General features: G+C 44.6%; 1 protein-coding gene across 2 annotated transcripts in view; it reads right to left on the reverse strand.

The window, feature by feature from the left end:
• Positions 1 to 11,587, reverse strand: part of TMEM94 (transmembrane protein 94) — a gene marked incomplete at both ends in the record, with an annotated part of 36,398 nt that extends 24,811 nt beyond the window's left edge. For both annotated transcript variants that reach the window (XM_082008138.1, XM_082008137.1), the window contains 6 exons: positions 353 to 504; positions 1,280 to 1,476; positions 2,153 to 2,289; positions 2,886 to 3,013; positions 3,714 to 3,833; positions 11,534 to 11,587. In XM_082008138.1, coding sequence (XP_081864264.1) covers positions 353 to 504; positions 1,280 to 1,476; positions 2,153 to 2,289; positions 2,886 to 3,013; positions 3,714 to 3,833; positions 11,534 to 11,587 — 788 coding nt within the window. The remainder of the gene's footprint in view (positions 1 to 352; positions 505 to 1,279; positions 1,477 to 2,152; positions 2,290 to 2,885; positions 3,014 to 3,713; positions 3,834 to 11,533) is intronic.
• Positions 11,588 to 14,087: the final 2,500 nt, after the last annotated feature.

Genomic DNA, 14,087 nt, shown 5'->3' on the forward strand with positions numbered 1-14,087 from the left:
CAGTTTACCAAAGGGTGTCATATCGCTGGTTACATCAAATGCATGAAATCTGTGACCTCCCTGCATTGTTCAAATTTAGCTGGAAAGTGATGAGCTGAACAGTAATACTTAGCATTTATGTGTTTTTATATATTCGCCTAACTTACCAGTTAAGGATGACAACTGAAGACAGTCAGTAAAAGACTTACAGCATTCCCAGGTAATAGAGAAGACACAGCATATTTGCTGAAGACACAAATAGCATATTTGAAAATTCCTGGCCTGGACTGGTAAATCTCATTCTTTGCCAACACAAGGCAGCAACAAGGACATAGACAAGCTGTACAGGCACTGTGCATTGTATTTAACCCACCTGACATTATCAATTATTGGGGTCTTCAAGACACGGAAGAGACGATACAGCTGAGGGTTCTGAGGTCCCTTCTTCACTTCTCCCCTTGGGGAGGGCGGAGGTGAAAAAGGTGGAAACAGATCTCCTGGCTCTAGAACGATGTGCTCATCATCCTAGAAAAAAAAGTCAGAGAGCCCAAAGGCTGCAGTCAGGGCCTCAGTGGAATCCTGCTGTGAGGGACTGCAGCTTTAGTCCAGCAGGATCCCCCCCGTTGCAAGTCACAGAATACGTGTTTGTCGCAGTTCCCTCTCTCAGCTCTCAAAAATTCATTAGCTAAGCCATGTTCGAGCACATCTGGTTATTTCATGAAAATTGCCATTTGGAGTGAAAGTTACAGTAAGAACTAACAAAGGTAAATTTCAAGCATTAAACTTTTTCCAATAGCTTCAAGCAGCAAAACCTTTGCATAGATCTTGTAATTGATTTGTTAATTTAATTCTACCCCAGGTATTTTATATTACCTTTTTTTATAATAAATCAGCAGTAAGGAGAAAGTCAAAGCAGACAAACTATTTCTCCACATGAAAAACAGGATAAAGTAGGGAGTTTGTACGCCATATCATCCTACTGGATAGATTCACTCCATGTATATTTAGCAGTACATTACAATTTCCCCTTGATCTGGAAGAGATGGTAATATGATGCTTTGGTATCGCATTAGTGTCTCCTGTCCACTTGGGTTTGGGAGTTCATAGAGAAGATGCAGTCTGTCTAACAAAGCACCATCCTTGACTGAACTGGAATTTCAAGCTGTTTTCAAGGTCAGAAGAAATAATAAACTTCAATAATCACGGGAGTGATTCCCAGTACACTGGGATTTAGAGTATTAGCACGAAAATAATGGGAAATATATTGTTACAGGCCAGGGAAATAAGACAACCAAGTTACCTTAATCCCTCTCAGAGAAGCAAATGACTCCTGGCCTGGCCTCAAAGCAATGACATCTCCTTCTACTAACAGGCTCACAGGCAGGTTGACAAGATGACCATCCCTGTAGGCCCAGTGAAGGGACCAGGATGGGGCATAAGGCATGTGAAGGTCAGGATACATGGAGTCTGGCCATTTCACCTCTTTGCCAAGTGTATCTGAAAGTATGAAGTGTGAAAGAATTAAGTGATAACAATTCTGGAGGGGCAAATCATACATCAGTTTACATCCTGTAGTGGCTATAGGTTCTCCAGTGCTAAGCTCAGTCCATTCTCATGACCTTCTATCATCTCTCTCTTTCTCCTTGATGGCTTTTCCTCTCTCTCTCCACCCAGTATTAACAGCTAAACATAGTCATTTTATAATCTTAAATACATACTTGTATAATGGAAAAGCTAGAGGCTGTCCTTAAAACTGCTGCACTGAAATGAACTGCCTCCTCAGGTTCAAAAGCCCCTGTTGAGACGATGCTCACACACAGCAATTTATTTCCTTCTGCTCTATGTTGTGGTACAACCCCACGTATTCTTCTCTCATCATCTGCTGCAAGGCAGATATTTTTGTAAGATACTGAGGATTCGAATTACTCCAAAGCACAGACATAACAGACGCCTACCTGATAACACACAGATTGGAAGCACATGGCCACATGACAGCTCAAAATAACTATTCTACAGGACAGGCATGAGTAGGACACAATTCTCACAGCCTGTTTCTGTGTAACATAGGGGAAGGCTAGTAAGTCAATTAGTAACATATGTGATCAGGTTTGGAGAAAAATCCAATGGGAGGAAAACATAAATGCAAATGAGAGACAGATGAATGAGACCTCACCATTTATCTTATCAATGATTGTCTGAAGTCTCCTCTCCACCTCTCTGCACTTCAGCCTTTCTTGACGCCCGATCATGAAGAGATCCAAGAGCAGAAGGAGGAAGAGTGCCAGTGCATTAACTATCTCAGCACCTTGGCTTTGCACAGCAAAACAGAAGCAAACAGAAAGAAGATAAGGTTTGAGTAAACGAGCAGAATACACTGCCAGCCACCCACAGAGATAAATGCACACCTGCTCGGTTGTTTATTCGTACATCCCACAGACTTATGGCTAAAAGAGAAAAGCAGGGGAGCCATGATCACACCATTTCTTTAGAATAATGCCACCAGAGAAGTCTCAGAGCACTGGTGTCAATTAAAAAATACCCTTACAAATACAGTTAAGGCATGCTATGGCACATGTGACAGCACAGTAACTTCTCCTATGAGCCACTAACTTGTCCAGTTTCAAAATCCTTCCTAACTGTGATAATGCCTTGGGGTTTTTCAAGATCTAGGAATGCTGTAGGAAAAAAAATCTCAATCTCTCCATAGGAATCTCTATTGGTATGTTAAAATTAGAGTTAAGTGGGCTGAAGTTTTGTGAAAGGGACAGAATTACCAGTATGAGTATGCTAATGTCTAGATGTCTAGACAGAACTAAGGACAACACTGTTACGTCAGCCATACAGTGTCAAGATGATATAAAACTACCACCTTGCTTCAGTTAACCAGCATAGGATGTTTTGTTTACCTCCCCTGTGGCTGGCTCCCATAGCAGCACAGCAGCAACAGCACTGCCAGAAGCATCAGAGATGCACCAGGCCAGTGGAAACAGGAGCAACGGTTACCATGGTACAGAAAACTGCTCCTCCACACCTCCTACAAAAGGAGAGCAGGAGAGCAGCAGACAGTCAGCATTCATGAAATACAAAGCCAGTCATTTGAAAAAGCAGAATGAGAAATGGTGAAGGCAGCAGTTGACACTCCAGGGTGAACACAACTTTGTAAACCCCCTGAAAATGATACAGAGCATCCCAGATCAGTTATGCAAATGCTACAGCACTAATGGTTGCGCTCAGCTGGCAAGTCTGGGTGAACATTCTCTGCTTTACCCTTGCCTGGAAGAATGAAAACACTCCTGTGCCAGGCTGCCCCATTGTCACCAGCCAAGTGAGGAACATTTCAACATTTAAGTACTGTGCATGAACACTAGCACTTTGTATTCAACACACACGCCAGACAAACATGGTGGACAAGGGGAGACTGTTGAGCTTCACAGCTTTCTCTCCACCTGATATGGACCCCCCAGGCACACTGCCATTAGAGGCTCTTGAAGCCCTTGGATCCTTCACAGGTGAAGCTAAGCTCCTGTAGAGCTCCAGCATCCAGGAGAAGTGCTGAGAGAAACATACCCTTAGGTAGATTCCTTGCTTTCTTCCCAAGGACTTTAGCAGTTCTACACCTGGACACTTTGCAGCAGCAGTCTGGGAGGGAATGCAGCCAACTTCTATTTAATCTTTAGCTTTACTTTGAGAAGGGGAGACTGAGTGCCCAACCTTGCTGCTGCTTGGTGCCTCACCTTCCATGAAGTCACTTTTTTCCGTTCCTTCTGATGCCCCTCTAGCAGTGCTGACAACTGGTCTCTCAGGATTGTGAGGGCTTTCTTCGTGGTAAGGCCCAAACTTGAGGTCATCTCATCCTGAGGTGACAGAAAAACAAACTGTTTAGTGCTTTCCTATTTTCTTTTTAGGCTTTTTCCTGGTGGCTGACTGAGCACCCTGCTGTGAATGCCCTGCACTCATCATCATCAATCTGATTCTCCATTCCTGAAATCATCTTTCCTTCTGTGAACTTTAGACTGCTGGCTGGAATTAAAGCACCTAGATAATATCAGGTAAACAAACAGTTCCTGACTGTGCTGGATAAATACTTTATCAAAGCACAATACCAAGTAATTTCTGCGAAACAAGATTCTAATCAGCAGAGGCTGGGGACAATACAAAAGGAGGCTGCTCAGCTCTGAGGTTACACAGGCTAGAACTGGTATCAGCTTGTAGAGACAACAGAACACAGTCAGTTATGGCAGAATTTTAACGATACAGGATGGATCTTGCCAACAGTAACAACAACTAAGTAGGAGAATATCTGCAATTCTGAACAAGAGTGGCCCGATTTCCACAACTGCTTGTTACAAATTTTTGGTTACAAATCCTGCCTCTGTGGCTACTTTGACACAGAAATCCACAGAGTAGAGTGCTAGACAACGCATCAGTTGAGGCGGAGACACGACTCCAGCATCAACTCCTCCTTTTACAAAAGAAAGCACCAGAGATTTAAGTTTGAATTGTGCAACCATATAGGGCTACAGGAGCACACAGAGTCCAGACTAGAGAGGAAATGGCCTCAAGTTGTGCCAGGGGAGGTTTAGATTGGATATTAGGAAAAATTTCTTCACTGAGAGGGTGGTCAAGCATTGGAACAGGCTGCCCAGGGAGGTGGTGGAGTCACCATCTCTGGAAGTGTCCAAAAAACGTGTGGATGTGGCGCTTCAGGACATGGTTTAGGGGACACAGTGGCACTGGATTAATGGTTGGACTTGATGATCTTGAAGGTCCTTTCCAACCTTAGTGATTCTGTGATTCTGTGACCACTGCTCCCTCACCTTCAGCAAAGAGGCAGCAGCCTGAAAGAATGCAAACCATGAGCGTGCCATCTGATGCTGATAACAAGAAAGTGGGATAAACACTTGCATTTCTGGGGCAAGAACACAAGCAGTTACCTTCCTTTCAAATCACAGAGACTGCCGCGAGGTACTGTGGGTACCAGATCACTGAAAGTGAATCAACAAGGAAAAGCAGGCACGTGGCCATGGGAGGGCTACAGCAGATATCATGGTACTGGTCAATATTAAGTTCTCATTTGCATTTCATGTTTTAATACAAACGCCCTGAGGGTGTACAGCACATAGGATATCCTGCACATTAGAGATGTTAGTGTGGCCAGCAGGAGCAGGGCAGGGATCGTGCCCCTGTACTCGGCACTGGTGAGGCCGCATCTTGAATACTGTGTTCAGTGTTGGGCCCCTCACTACAAGAAGGATGTTGAGGTGCTGGAGCGTGTCCAGAGAAGGACAACGAAGATGGTGAGGGGTCTGGAGCACAAGTCTTATGAGGAGCGGCTGAGGGAACTGGGGTTGTTTAGTCTGGAGAAGAGGAGGCTGAGAGGAGACCTTATCGCTCTCTACAACTACCTGAAAGGGGGTTGTGGCGAGGAGGGTGTTGGTTTCTTCTCCCAAGTAACTAGTGACAGGACAAGAGGAAATGGCCTCAAGTTGCGCCAGGGGAGGTTTAGATTGGATATTAGGAAAAATTTCTTCACTGAGAGGGTGGTCAAGCATTGGAACAGGCTGCCCAGGGAGGTGGTGGAGTCGCCATCTCTGGAAGTGTTCAAAAAACGTGTGAATGTGGCGCTTCAGGACATGGTTTAGGGGACATAGTGGCGCTGGATTAATGGTTGGACTTGATGATCTTGAAGGTCCTTTCCAACCTAGTGATTCTGTGACTCTGTCTGTGATTCTGTGTGTTATAAAGTTTAAAGAGCACAGAAAGCAGGCAGGAAGCTTCCCCCTCCTGTCCCCACACAGCCCAGCAAATAGAGCTCAGCAGCTACAAGCTCTTCCTCCTATTGCAGTCACAAGCTTTTCCCAGCACTGCCAAATCCACCGTGGTCTCAAACTGCAGCAGCTCTGCTCTTCAGGAGCTGCATGCGTGCACCCAGCTCTGCAAGTGCAGCTCAGCTATGATCTGTACTTTTCTTCCTGTTCCTTAACTGGGTGGTTTCATGATGAATATTTACTGGAAATTAATCTCAGACTTTAGACTCATTTGCATTGATGGGCCAATCCAAAACTGTAATGTAAGCATTAAGGAATAGCAGATAGATGCTCTTTAAACTACCATCTACCACATACACACCCTCTACCTATCAGGGACAATTTGAAACAACAAATTCTGTCCAGGCAGAGTCTAGCAATGCTGCTTTAGCTGCACTTTTACAGAACTAAAAATAATCCTGCTGTAGTTTTCATTCTCTGTGTCAGTTTTAGGAATAGAGGAAGCAGTTCTGTGTTGTTCTTGGAAGCAGCCCAGGTAACATCAGCACAGGACTAAACATAGGAGTCTCTCAAAGACTCCCAGAGGAGAAGATGGCAGGCAGCATAGCTGGCAATGAACCTGCTGCTGCACCACGGGAGTGCTGCAAACAGGAATGCCTGAGAGCAACACGGAGCAAGTGATAATAAGGTTTCTCTCTATCCGGTGACTCCTGGCTGTTTGGGGCATAGCAAAGCACCCACAAAACCACTCATCCTCTCCAACACAGGGAAAGCAGACAGATAAATAAAAGACACCAAATGAAAGGCAGCCATAAGAGGGACTTAACTGAAAAGCAAAGTCTGCTTAGACACCACTGAGCTCTTTCCAATGGATACATCAACAGCTAGAGAAGAAATGAGAGGAAATCTGCACTTAATGCCAACGTCTAGTGCAGTCACACACTGCCTGGAAAGAGAAACTGCCACATCGCAGCAGGCAGCGAGCACAGAAAGGCAGCAAATCCAGAGGTAATAAAAAAGGCTCCTGAAATACTTGCACACCTGCTCCAGTCATGACACAGGAGTTACTGTTTTGCTGTAGTATCAATCAAGGTAAGGGCAGCCACAAAGGAAGGTGGCGGTTGCAGGTGAGAAAGAACAAGTGCAGAGTGTGGCAGGGCTGGAAGAACAGCAGGACGGGCAGAGATTGTTAAACACCCATCCTGACACTTAACACATGGAGTATTTGGCAAAGCAGGCAGAGCCAGCCTGGTGAACGCTGTAATAATGTGAGTGAGAGGCTGCCTGCGGTGAGTCAGATAACCTACTGCCGGTGAGCATGAAGAGAAAGTGCTTGGATCCAAGGAATCAAAGGGACAGGAGAGAAGAGCCATCCTGAGCTGCTGGCAAGGGGCAGCTGCAAGTTTTTGCAACAAGAGCTGCCCTGCTAAGTCATCAACTGCTAATGAGGCATTTTTCAAATGCCCTAAAGTAAACCTTTCCATACGGCAAACCTAGGCGCTTTTAAGCTGTACCAGCCTTTCATCAGCTGCAAGTGCTCTTCCTGCCACAAAACAGGAGGTGAGCACCCCAGGGTGAAGAAGCCACTCACCGGAGGTGTCAGTTCATTAATAAAAACCTCAACATTCACATCTTTGTTTTGGAAAGTTGCATTCAAAGAGTAATCCCCTAATTTTCAGGTCAAAACAAAACCAGCAAGACACCTTCCCACCCAGCTGCCTTAGCATAGGGTTTTCTCTGAAGAGAAAAAAAAAAAAAAAGACAGTAAATTCCAGGTTACAGTGAAAGCAAACCCCTGATGGGTATCAGGAGGCATACTAAAAGGCTATACTTTCCTTTTGCCCATGCCTAAAGGGAAAAAGTCCTGAGGAGAAAATAAGCAGTTGCTTCCTCCTTTGCCCCGAGAGGCTGGAGAGCACATGAGCCTCTAAGTGCACTTAGGGCTCCTCTGGAGCTGACCCCTGCCCCGGCTATCACTGCCTTAGTCCGAGAGGCGTGACTGAAGCCAGGTAAACACAGGATGATTGCAACCTTCTGCCTTGCGGACGATAATGGGCCTCTCTCAGAGCTGTAATCTGCAGGATGGCTGTTAAGGAAAAAGCACACGGTGCAGGAGATTTTTTTGTACATGTGATTTCATTTTCTGGAGGCAATGAATGCACTGAGGTGTGGACTGGACAGGAAGATGAAGAGATGTGTGAATGGGCTCCTCTTTTCTCCATTTTCAGTAAATATCCTCAATGTTAAATTACTGTTTAGCATGCCTGCAAACGTCACAGAAAGGGAACTTGAGCTAGATCTAGCAGATGCCCAGGTTTAGGAGCTGGTTTGGGTCTTCAGGAAGGAGACAAGAAGTATCTTAGAGCTAGGAGCTGGGGAGCCACAGAATCAGTAGACTTTTCTTTGCCTTCTCCTCTCAGTTGGGCCTCCATAGTTCGACAGGGGAAATCAGTTGGCAAATACCCAGTGATCCAGGAGCTTGTTTAAATCTGTAGCCTTGCCTGGGTCACAGCAAAAAGGTTTCCCTTACCTTCCTCATGGGTTACAGGGGCATTTTCAAACTGATAGGTAAGAAAAGAGTGGTTATGTTCTGATTTTTCCTCCCACATTGTGAAGTTGTTCCTGAGCATCACCACCTAGTCATGTCTGCTTCCCGCAGCCCACCTTCATCCTTACACAAAATCACCACTGGTTCCTGATCTGTCCACATAAAATTCTCATCCTGCTCTTTTACACATAGAACCGTTCAAGAATATCTTAAAAGTTCGTCAGCTATTCTCACACTCTCTGCTATCCAGTGAAAGATACAGGTGTTGCTCCTTCCTTCAAGAAGAACAAATAAACAGAAGTCAGAATGTATACATTTAAGAAGGAGACACAAAATATTAGTATGATTATGTCCTCTTATATTTTCATACAGCCATTACACATCCATAGTAGCACACTTACTTGTTGTACCAGTATATGTTGATATAATATGTGGTGTTGTATCACATGTGCCAAATATTTTTTTTTAATAATACTGGAACACAAATATATTCTTTGCTTTACAGAATTCACCCTTCCAACTGCTTCTGTAGAGACATAAGTTGATTCAACCGAGCAAAGTAGGTTGACTCATCCTCTGTCTTCTGTGGATTCAGTCTCTTGCAGAATAAGGGCTTCTCACCAAGACTGCTGTACACTTGAATGTAACTGCCTTTACAAGGATTGTTTAAACAAATAAGGGAATAGAAAACAAGATTTGTGAGAAGCTTCAATTTTCATAGACTGCAGTTCCACCCCTCTGATTCAGAGTGGTATGGAAAACCCCTACAAGGCAGCTGTCGGATTGTTTCCCTCTTTCCAGGCTGCACACACTAGGCCCCTTTTTTCACGCTTCTACTCAGTTGCTTTTCAGATTTAAACAGTTGGGAGGTGGGAAACTGGGCAGCAGAATGCTCTTCCTTTTCCTGAGAGCTATTTTGCATTCAGCAGAAACGAGAAGGCAGTTTTTAATTTAACAATGACATTTTGCAGGCTATTAATCTACTTCAGGGATTACACCTCCTGAAATGTAAGCATTATTCACAGTTTCAAAAACACATGAGAAGGAGGAGTAACTCCACTGAATATATTTGCGTTTAGTACTTACTGTAATTCAGATTCTTGCTTAGGATAAGGCACAATATCACCCATAGTGGTTTTTTTAGGTCTCATCAGAGAGGATGGCAGACATCATACACATGACAGCACACAGTTTCTTGGGGCAACATTTCTTAGAGCAGGCTAGTGCTAGAGAGGGTTTTATTCTTGTTCTAAAGCAAACCATACATCAGTATGCTACAACTCTGTCCAACTGCAGCTGCTGACTTAGTGCTCAGACTGCCTGAAATGGCATATCCACAGTATAGAATGATATAGATGTAGCCAGCAAAACCAATGAATAGGCCATTCTGGGCAAAAGTTTCCCTTTACTACCACCTCCATTTTTGGTCCTGATTATGCTTTTTGTCCATCTTAGTATTCACCTAGTTGTTTTTCAAAAAACATCTGATCCTTGACCCCTAGCAAGAGTGGTTCTCTAGTGACCCAGGCTACACGAAGCCTCCACCCTGACACATTTCTACTCCACAGGATGATCTTTTGATTTAGACTGTGGACTAACGGTCAAGACAGCTGGATTCTGTTTTCCTTCTGCCACAGATTTGCATAGCAGTGTGAAAGTTGGATGCTCCTCTGCACCTTAGTTCCTCGTCTCTATAATGGGACTACCCACTCCCTACCAACTGTAGGCATTGTAGAGATTATAATATTCACCAACTCACCTTAACACTACTGGAAAGCACAGAAAAAAGAAATACATGTTGATACCTGCATGATTCAAGCAGCTCATCGTGGCTCTGTGGGGACCACTGCCTTTAAAACTGGACATGCTGGGAAAGGTACCAAAAGGCACAACGAACACAGCTATTAAACTTGGTTTAAATGCCACTTCACATGAGCTTGGCAGCCACAGCTTAGCTGTTGGTGGTATCAAATCAAATGAAACAAGCAGAGTCTTCAGCACAGCAGTGCCCAAATTACAGACAGAGCAATAGACAACAACTGTCTGGACTTCCCCCTGCCCCCGGACAAAAGAGCCCCAACAGTTTGGTCACTGGGTGCCTGTGGGGGCTCCAGTCTGGACCCTGGCTTTGAGGCTCCCTGCAGCTCATTGCTAACAGCACCTGCAGACTTACACTGCAACGAGACACAGCTGCAGGAACACAGATTTTTGAGCGATCTGGCCAAGGCAGCACTAATCAGCTGTCTGAATCACCACTGCATTTTTGTGTGAACAGAGTCCATTTTAATCCAGACAATGACATCCACATTTTATGCCCTCCATAGAGCACAGAGTAAGATGCCAACAGGCACGATCAACCTTTCCACACAGGTAATGCAAAGCCCAATGCTTTGCTTCTCCCTCAGCCAGTAGCAGCTCAATGACAAAGAGGCTGTCCAGGTAACAGCCCAGTTTTGAACTGCACATTCTCCAGTCTGTCTCTTCGGTCCTGTCTGCAGCAGCAAATCCCCAACCATAGTTACCTGCCCCACCAGGCTGCTGGCAGGATGAGGTAGTGTTTATGCAGTGCTTTGAAGCTTAACTGTACTATGCAATTATCGAGCTTTAATTACTGTAATTTATCCAGTTACAGTATTCCTCCAAGTTCAGAGAGCAGTTAGGGGTCCATATTTATTCTGGCTTCAACACACAGCATACTGCTTTATGCCAATGCAGAGCTTACTCCAGAGGATGCTAATCCCCTCCCAGAAGCCAGCAATGCTCAGAAATCCACAGAACTTCAGCACATCTTTCATTCCCCCATTAGGTTTCCTCACATCCCCACTTTATCTGAAGACTTTGGGGACTAAAACTATGATACAGCCTAGCAGGTGAACTGCAAAACATTTCAAAGGGTTAAGGAGGTTCAACAGCTACAGATCAAAGCACATAGAAGAAAAAGACAAATTTAAGTCATAAGGCAGAGGGGCAGCAAAGCAGGAGCCAGTAGCTAAAATCATGTTTGGTCATTCCTTTTGGTTCTAGGGTTAAATCTGCAGAGCTTCTTTCCCCATCACCTCCAACACCAAGCTATTCCTTACCTAAAATGATCATTCACTGCTTCATGTCCTGCCATAACCTCTTTCCCCAAAACCTCAAAGCTCTTCATGCACCATCACATCAGGCAGGATACAGGTTGGGGGGAGAGAGAGAGAGGGAAAGCCATTTTGAATTTAAATGTTAAGGGAAAGAAACTTACTTTGCGGCATTTGCCTTGGTGGGGGATCCAGAGATCAGCCTGCTTGAAGAGCATCTGGGCTAAATTCCTGCACCACTTCCCCAGCAACTTGCACTGCTGCTGCCCTCCAAAAATGAGAGAGCAAAGAGGGAGAGAGAGCAAGACCGTGCAGAGCCCAGCGCTGCAGAGAATGAGACAGAAGCAGCAGAGTGAAGCACCAGTCTGCTGATTAATTCAGCCTGCTTCCAGTCACGCTGCAGATCCAGCAAGGAGGCAGTGGATGGGGGTGGGGGATGAGGTATAGAAAGGGAAAAATAAGGCAGAGAGAGAGAAAGTTTGCCCAGGATAGCACCAGATGTCTGTAAGAATGGTCCATTCATCAGATGGAGTCAACACAGCCAGAATCCCTGGGTTCCCTGCCTGTAGAGATGCATATGCATGCACAGTAAGGGTTGATGCCGACAGACAGGGGTCTGTGGAAAAGCAGATGGCAAATTAGACAGGACAAAGTGCTATAAAATATCCTACAGGGGAAGGAACACCTGAGCAGGCAAGGAAAAAGACTAGGTTGAGACAGAGTGACCAGGAATACTAACTCCCCTACTTAAATCTAGGAGAGTCTTCCAGATGACTCCACAGATTTGGATTCAAGCTCCATTTAAAAATATAAGCATTTGCTACTTAAACAACTGGACCTGATTACAGGTCCAGTCTGAAGTGTTACCTCCCTCTTCTCTTGTTGATACAGAAAGCAGCAAAAAGCCCCTCTCAGCATCCAACATTCAAACATCCTGAGCCACACAATCTAAACCAAAAGGTGCATGTAAATTCTTCATAGCCATGCGCCACGCCTGGGGCTCCCTGTTTACTGACACCTGGGCAGTGGCACAGAGAAGGCAAAGGATTGGTGTAGAGAGGGAATGGCTGGGTAGAACAACAGGTAATGGGATAAAAAGGCCTTTGGAGGTGGAGAAGGAATGAGCCTTCTTTCTCATTCTCATCTTTTACAGGAATGCTTCATTCTCATTGTTGGAGGGAAGCACCTTTATAAGTGGGTTTTTATATAGCTCCTACTTCAGTGCTGTCCTAATTCTGTCTGCGACTAATCACTAAACCAATTACTTTCATTCCACATGTAAAAAGTAAAGAACTGGCCCAGACAAGAACCATGTCAATAGCTTGCCAAGAATTACAGCTGGTCAGTATAAAATGGAACAGACAGGCACTGGAAAGGCTTCCAGTCTCAGCATATCATGTAGCTTTGAAGACCATGTACAGGTGTCAGGATTCGCCTATCGTCCCTCGCCAAGCTCTTCACTTCCTTTCGTTTCCCAAGATTCAGATGCCTAAACAGTCACAGCCTATATTCTGTGTTTAAAGCCAGAAGTGCAGAGATTAAGAGGTCTCAGTGTTTACAGTAAACTCAACACAGGCTAAATCTAAGACAACAACTGAAGGAACTAGTTATCACCTCTGTGTCAGCACTGAGTTACATATCAGTATGTAATCTCACAAAGCTCTTAAAGCCAAAGTTGAAGGGAAGCAGACACTGCATTTAATGTCACTTCAGGAGAAAGCAGGGGAGAAAGAGGCAAGACATGCTTCATCCTTCTGTAGGTCATTTTGTTACCTAGACAACAATTTTAAACCACAGAGAGGAACAAAATGTCCTAATGGCAAAATTTTTCCTTCCTTCTTCCTTCCTCTTTTCCTGCTAAGAAACTACTCACCTACTCGCTTCAATACAAAGAAATGAAGTAAGGAGAAAAAAGAACCAACAACAACATAGCGTTAGAACGGGCAAACTCTCACACATACATGTATCAGCCCCTTCCTATCTTAGTGCTTGCTGAACTGTTTCCCATGGCTCTGCACCTTCTGGAGACTCAAATGAATGTGAATAAAACAATTTGCTCATGACAGTGCAATACCAGGAATAACCCTTATGCTTCATGCAGTTAAGAGGTCCCAACACAACTTTCTTCCATCCCTGAAACTCCAGCTTTGGTCATGAACACAAATGGAAATGGATCAAATTGCCACCTCTTGTTTACCCCACTGTTGAGAGACCTTGCTCTAAAGTGTTTTGTGTAGGGGAGTAATTTGTACTATGATGTAGCTTCCTTCTCCTATCAGGTGGTATTACCGTAAATTGCATCTGGACATGCACTTATGCATTAAATAACAGAATGAAAAAGCAGAAGCTGTAAACTTGAGATCTGAAGGTAAAACTGTGGGTTGAAATAAAAGGCTGAGTACAAAGGCAGGGACTGAGACCTATACAAAAACTGCAGCATACATGAGAGACGCCTGTGGAAAATGGATCAGTTTGCGAAAAAGCGCTTGGAAGAAGAACTGAGGTTTTAGAGAACAGCAGGGAATAAAAACAGAGATAAAGTTACTGGCAAGATCAGAAGATGCAAAGGACTTGGGCTACTTTTCAGTCCAAAGGTAGGACTGCAGCTCCTGTTAGGCATCCTGGAACAAGACCACTCAAACCAACAGTGTTGTAGCTGAAGCAATGTGGACTCCAGCACAGGCTCCCTGCATACAGTTCTGGGCTCTGGCCAGGAGG

Source organism: Phaethon aethereus, assembly GCF_964289735.1.
Source record: "Phaethon aethereus genome assembly, chromosome: 18".
NCBI classification, from domain to species: domain Eukaryota; kingdom Metazoa; phylum Chordata; class Aves; order Phaethontiformes; family Phaethontidae; genus Phaethon; species Phaethon aethereus.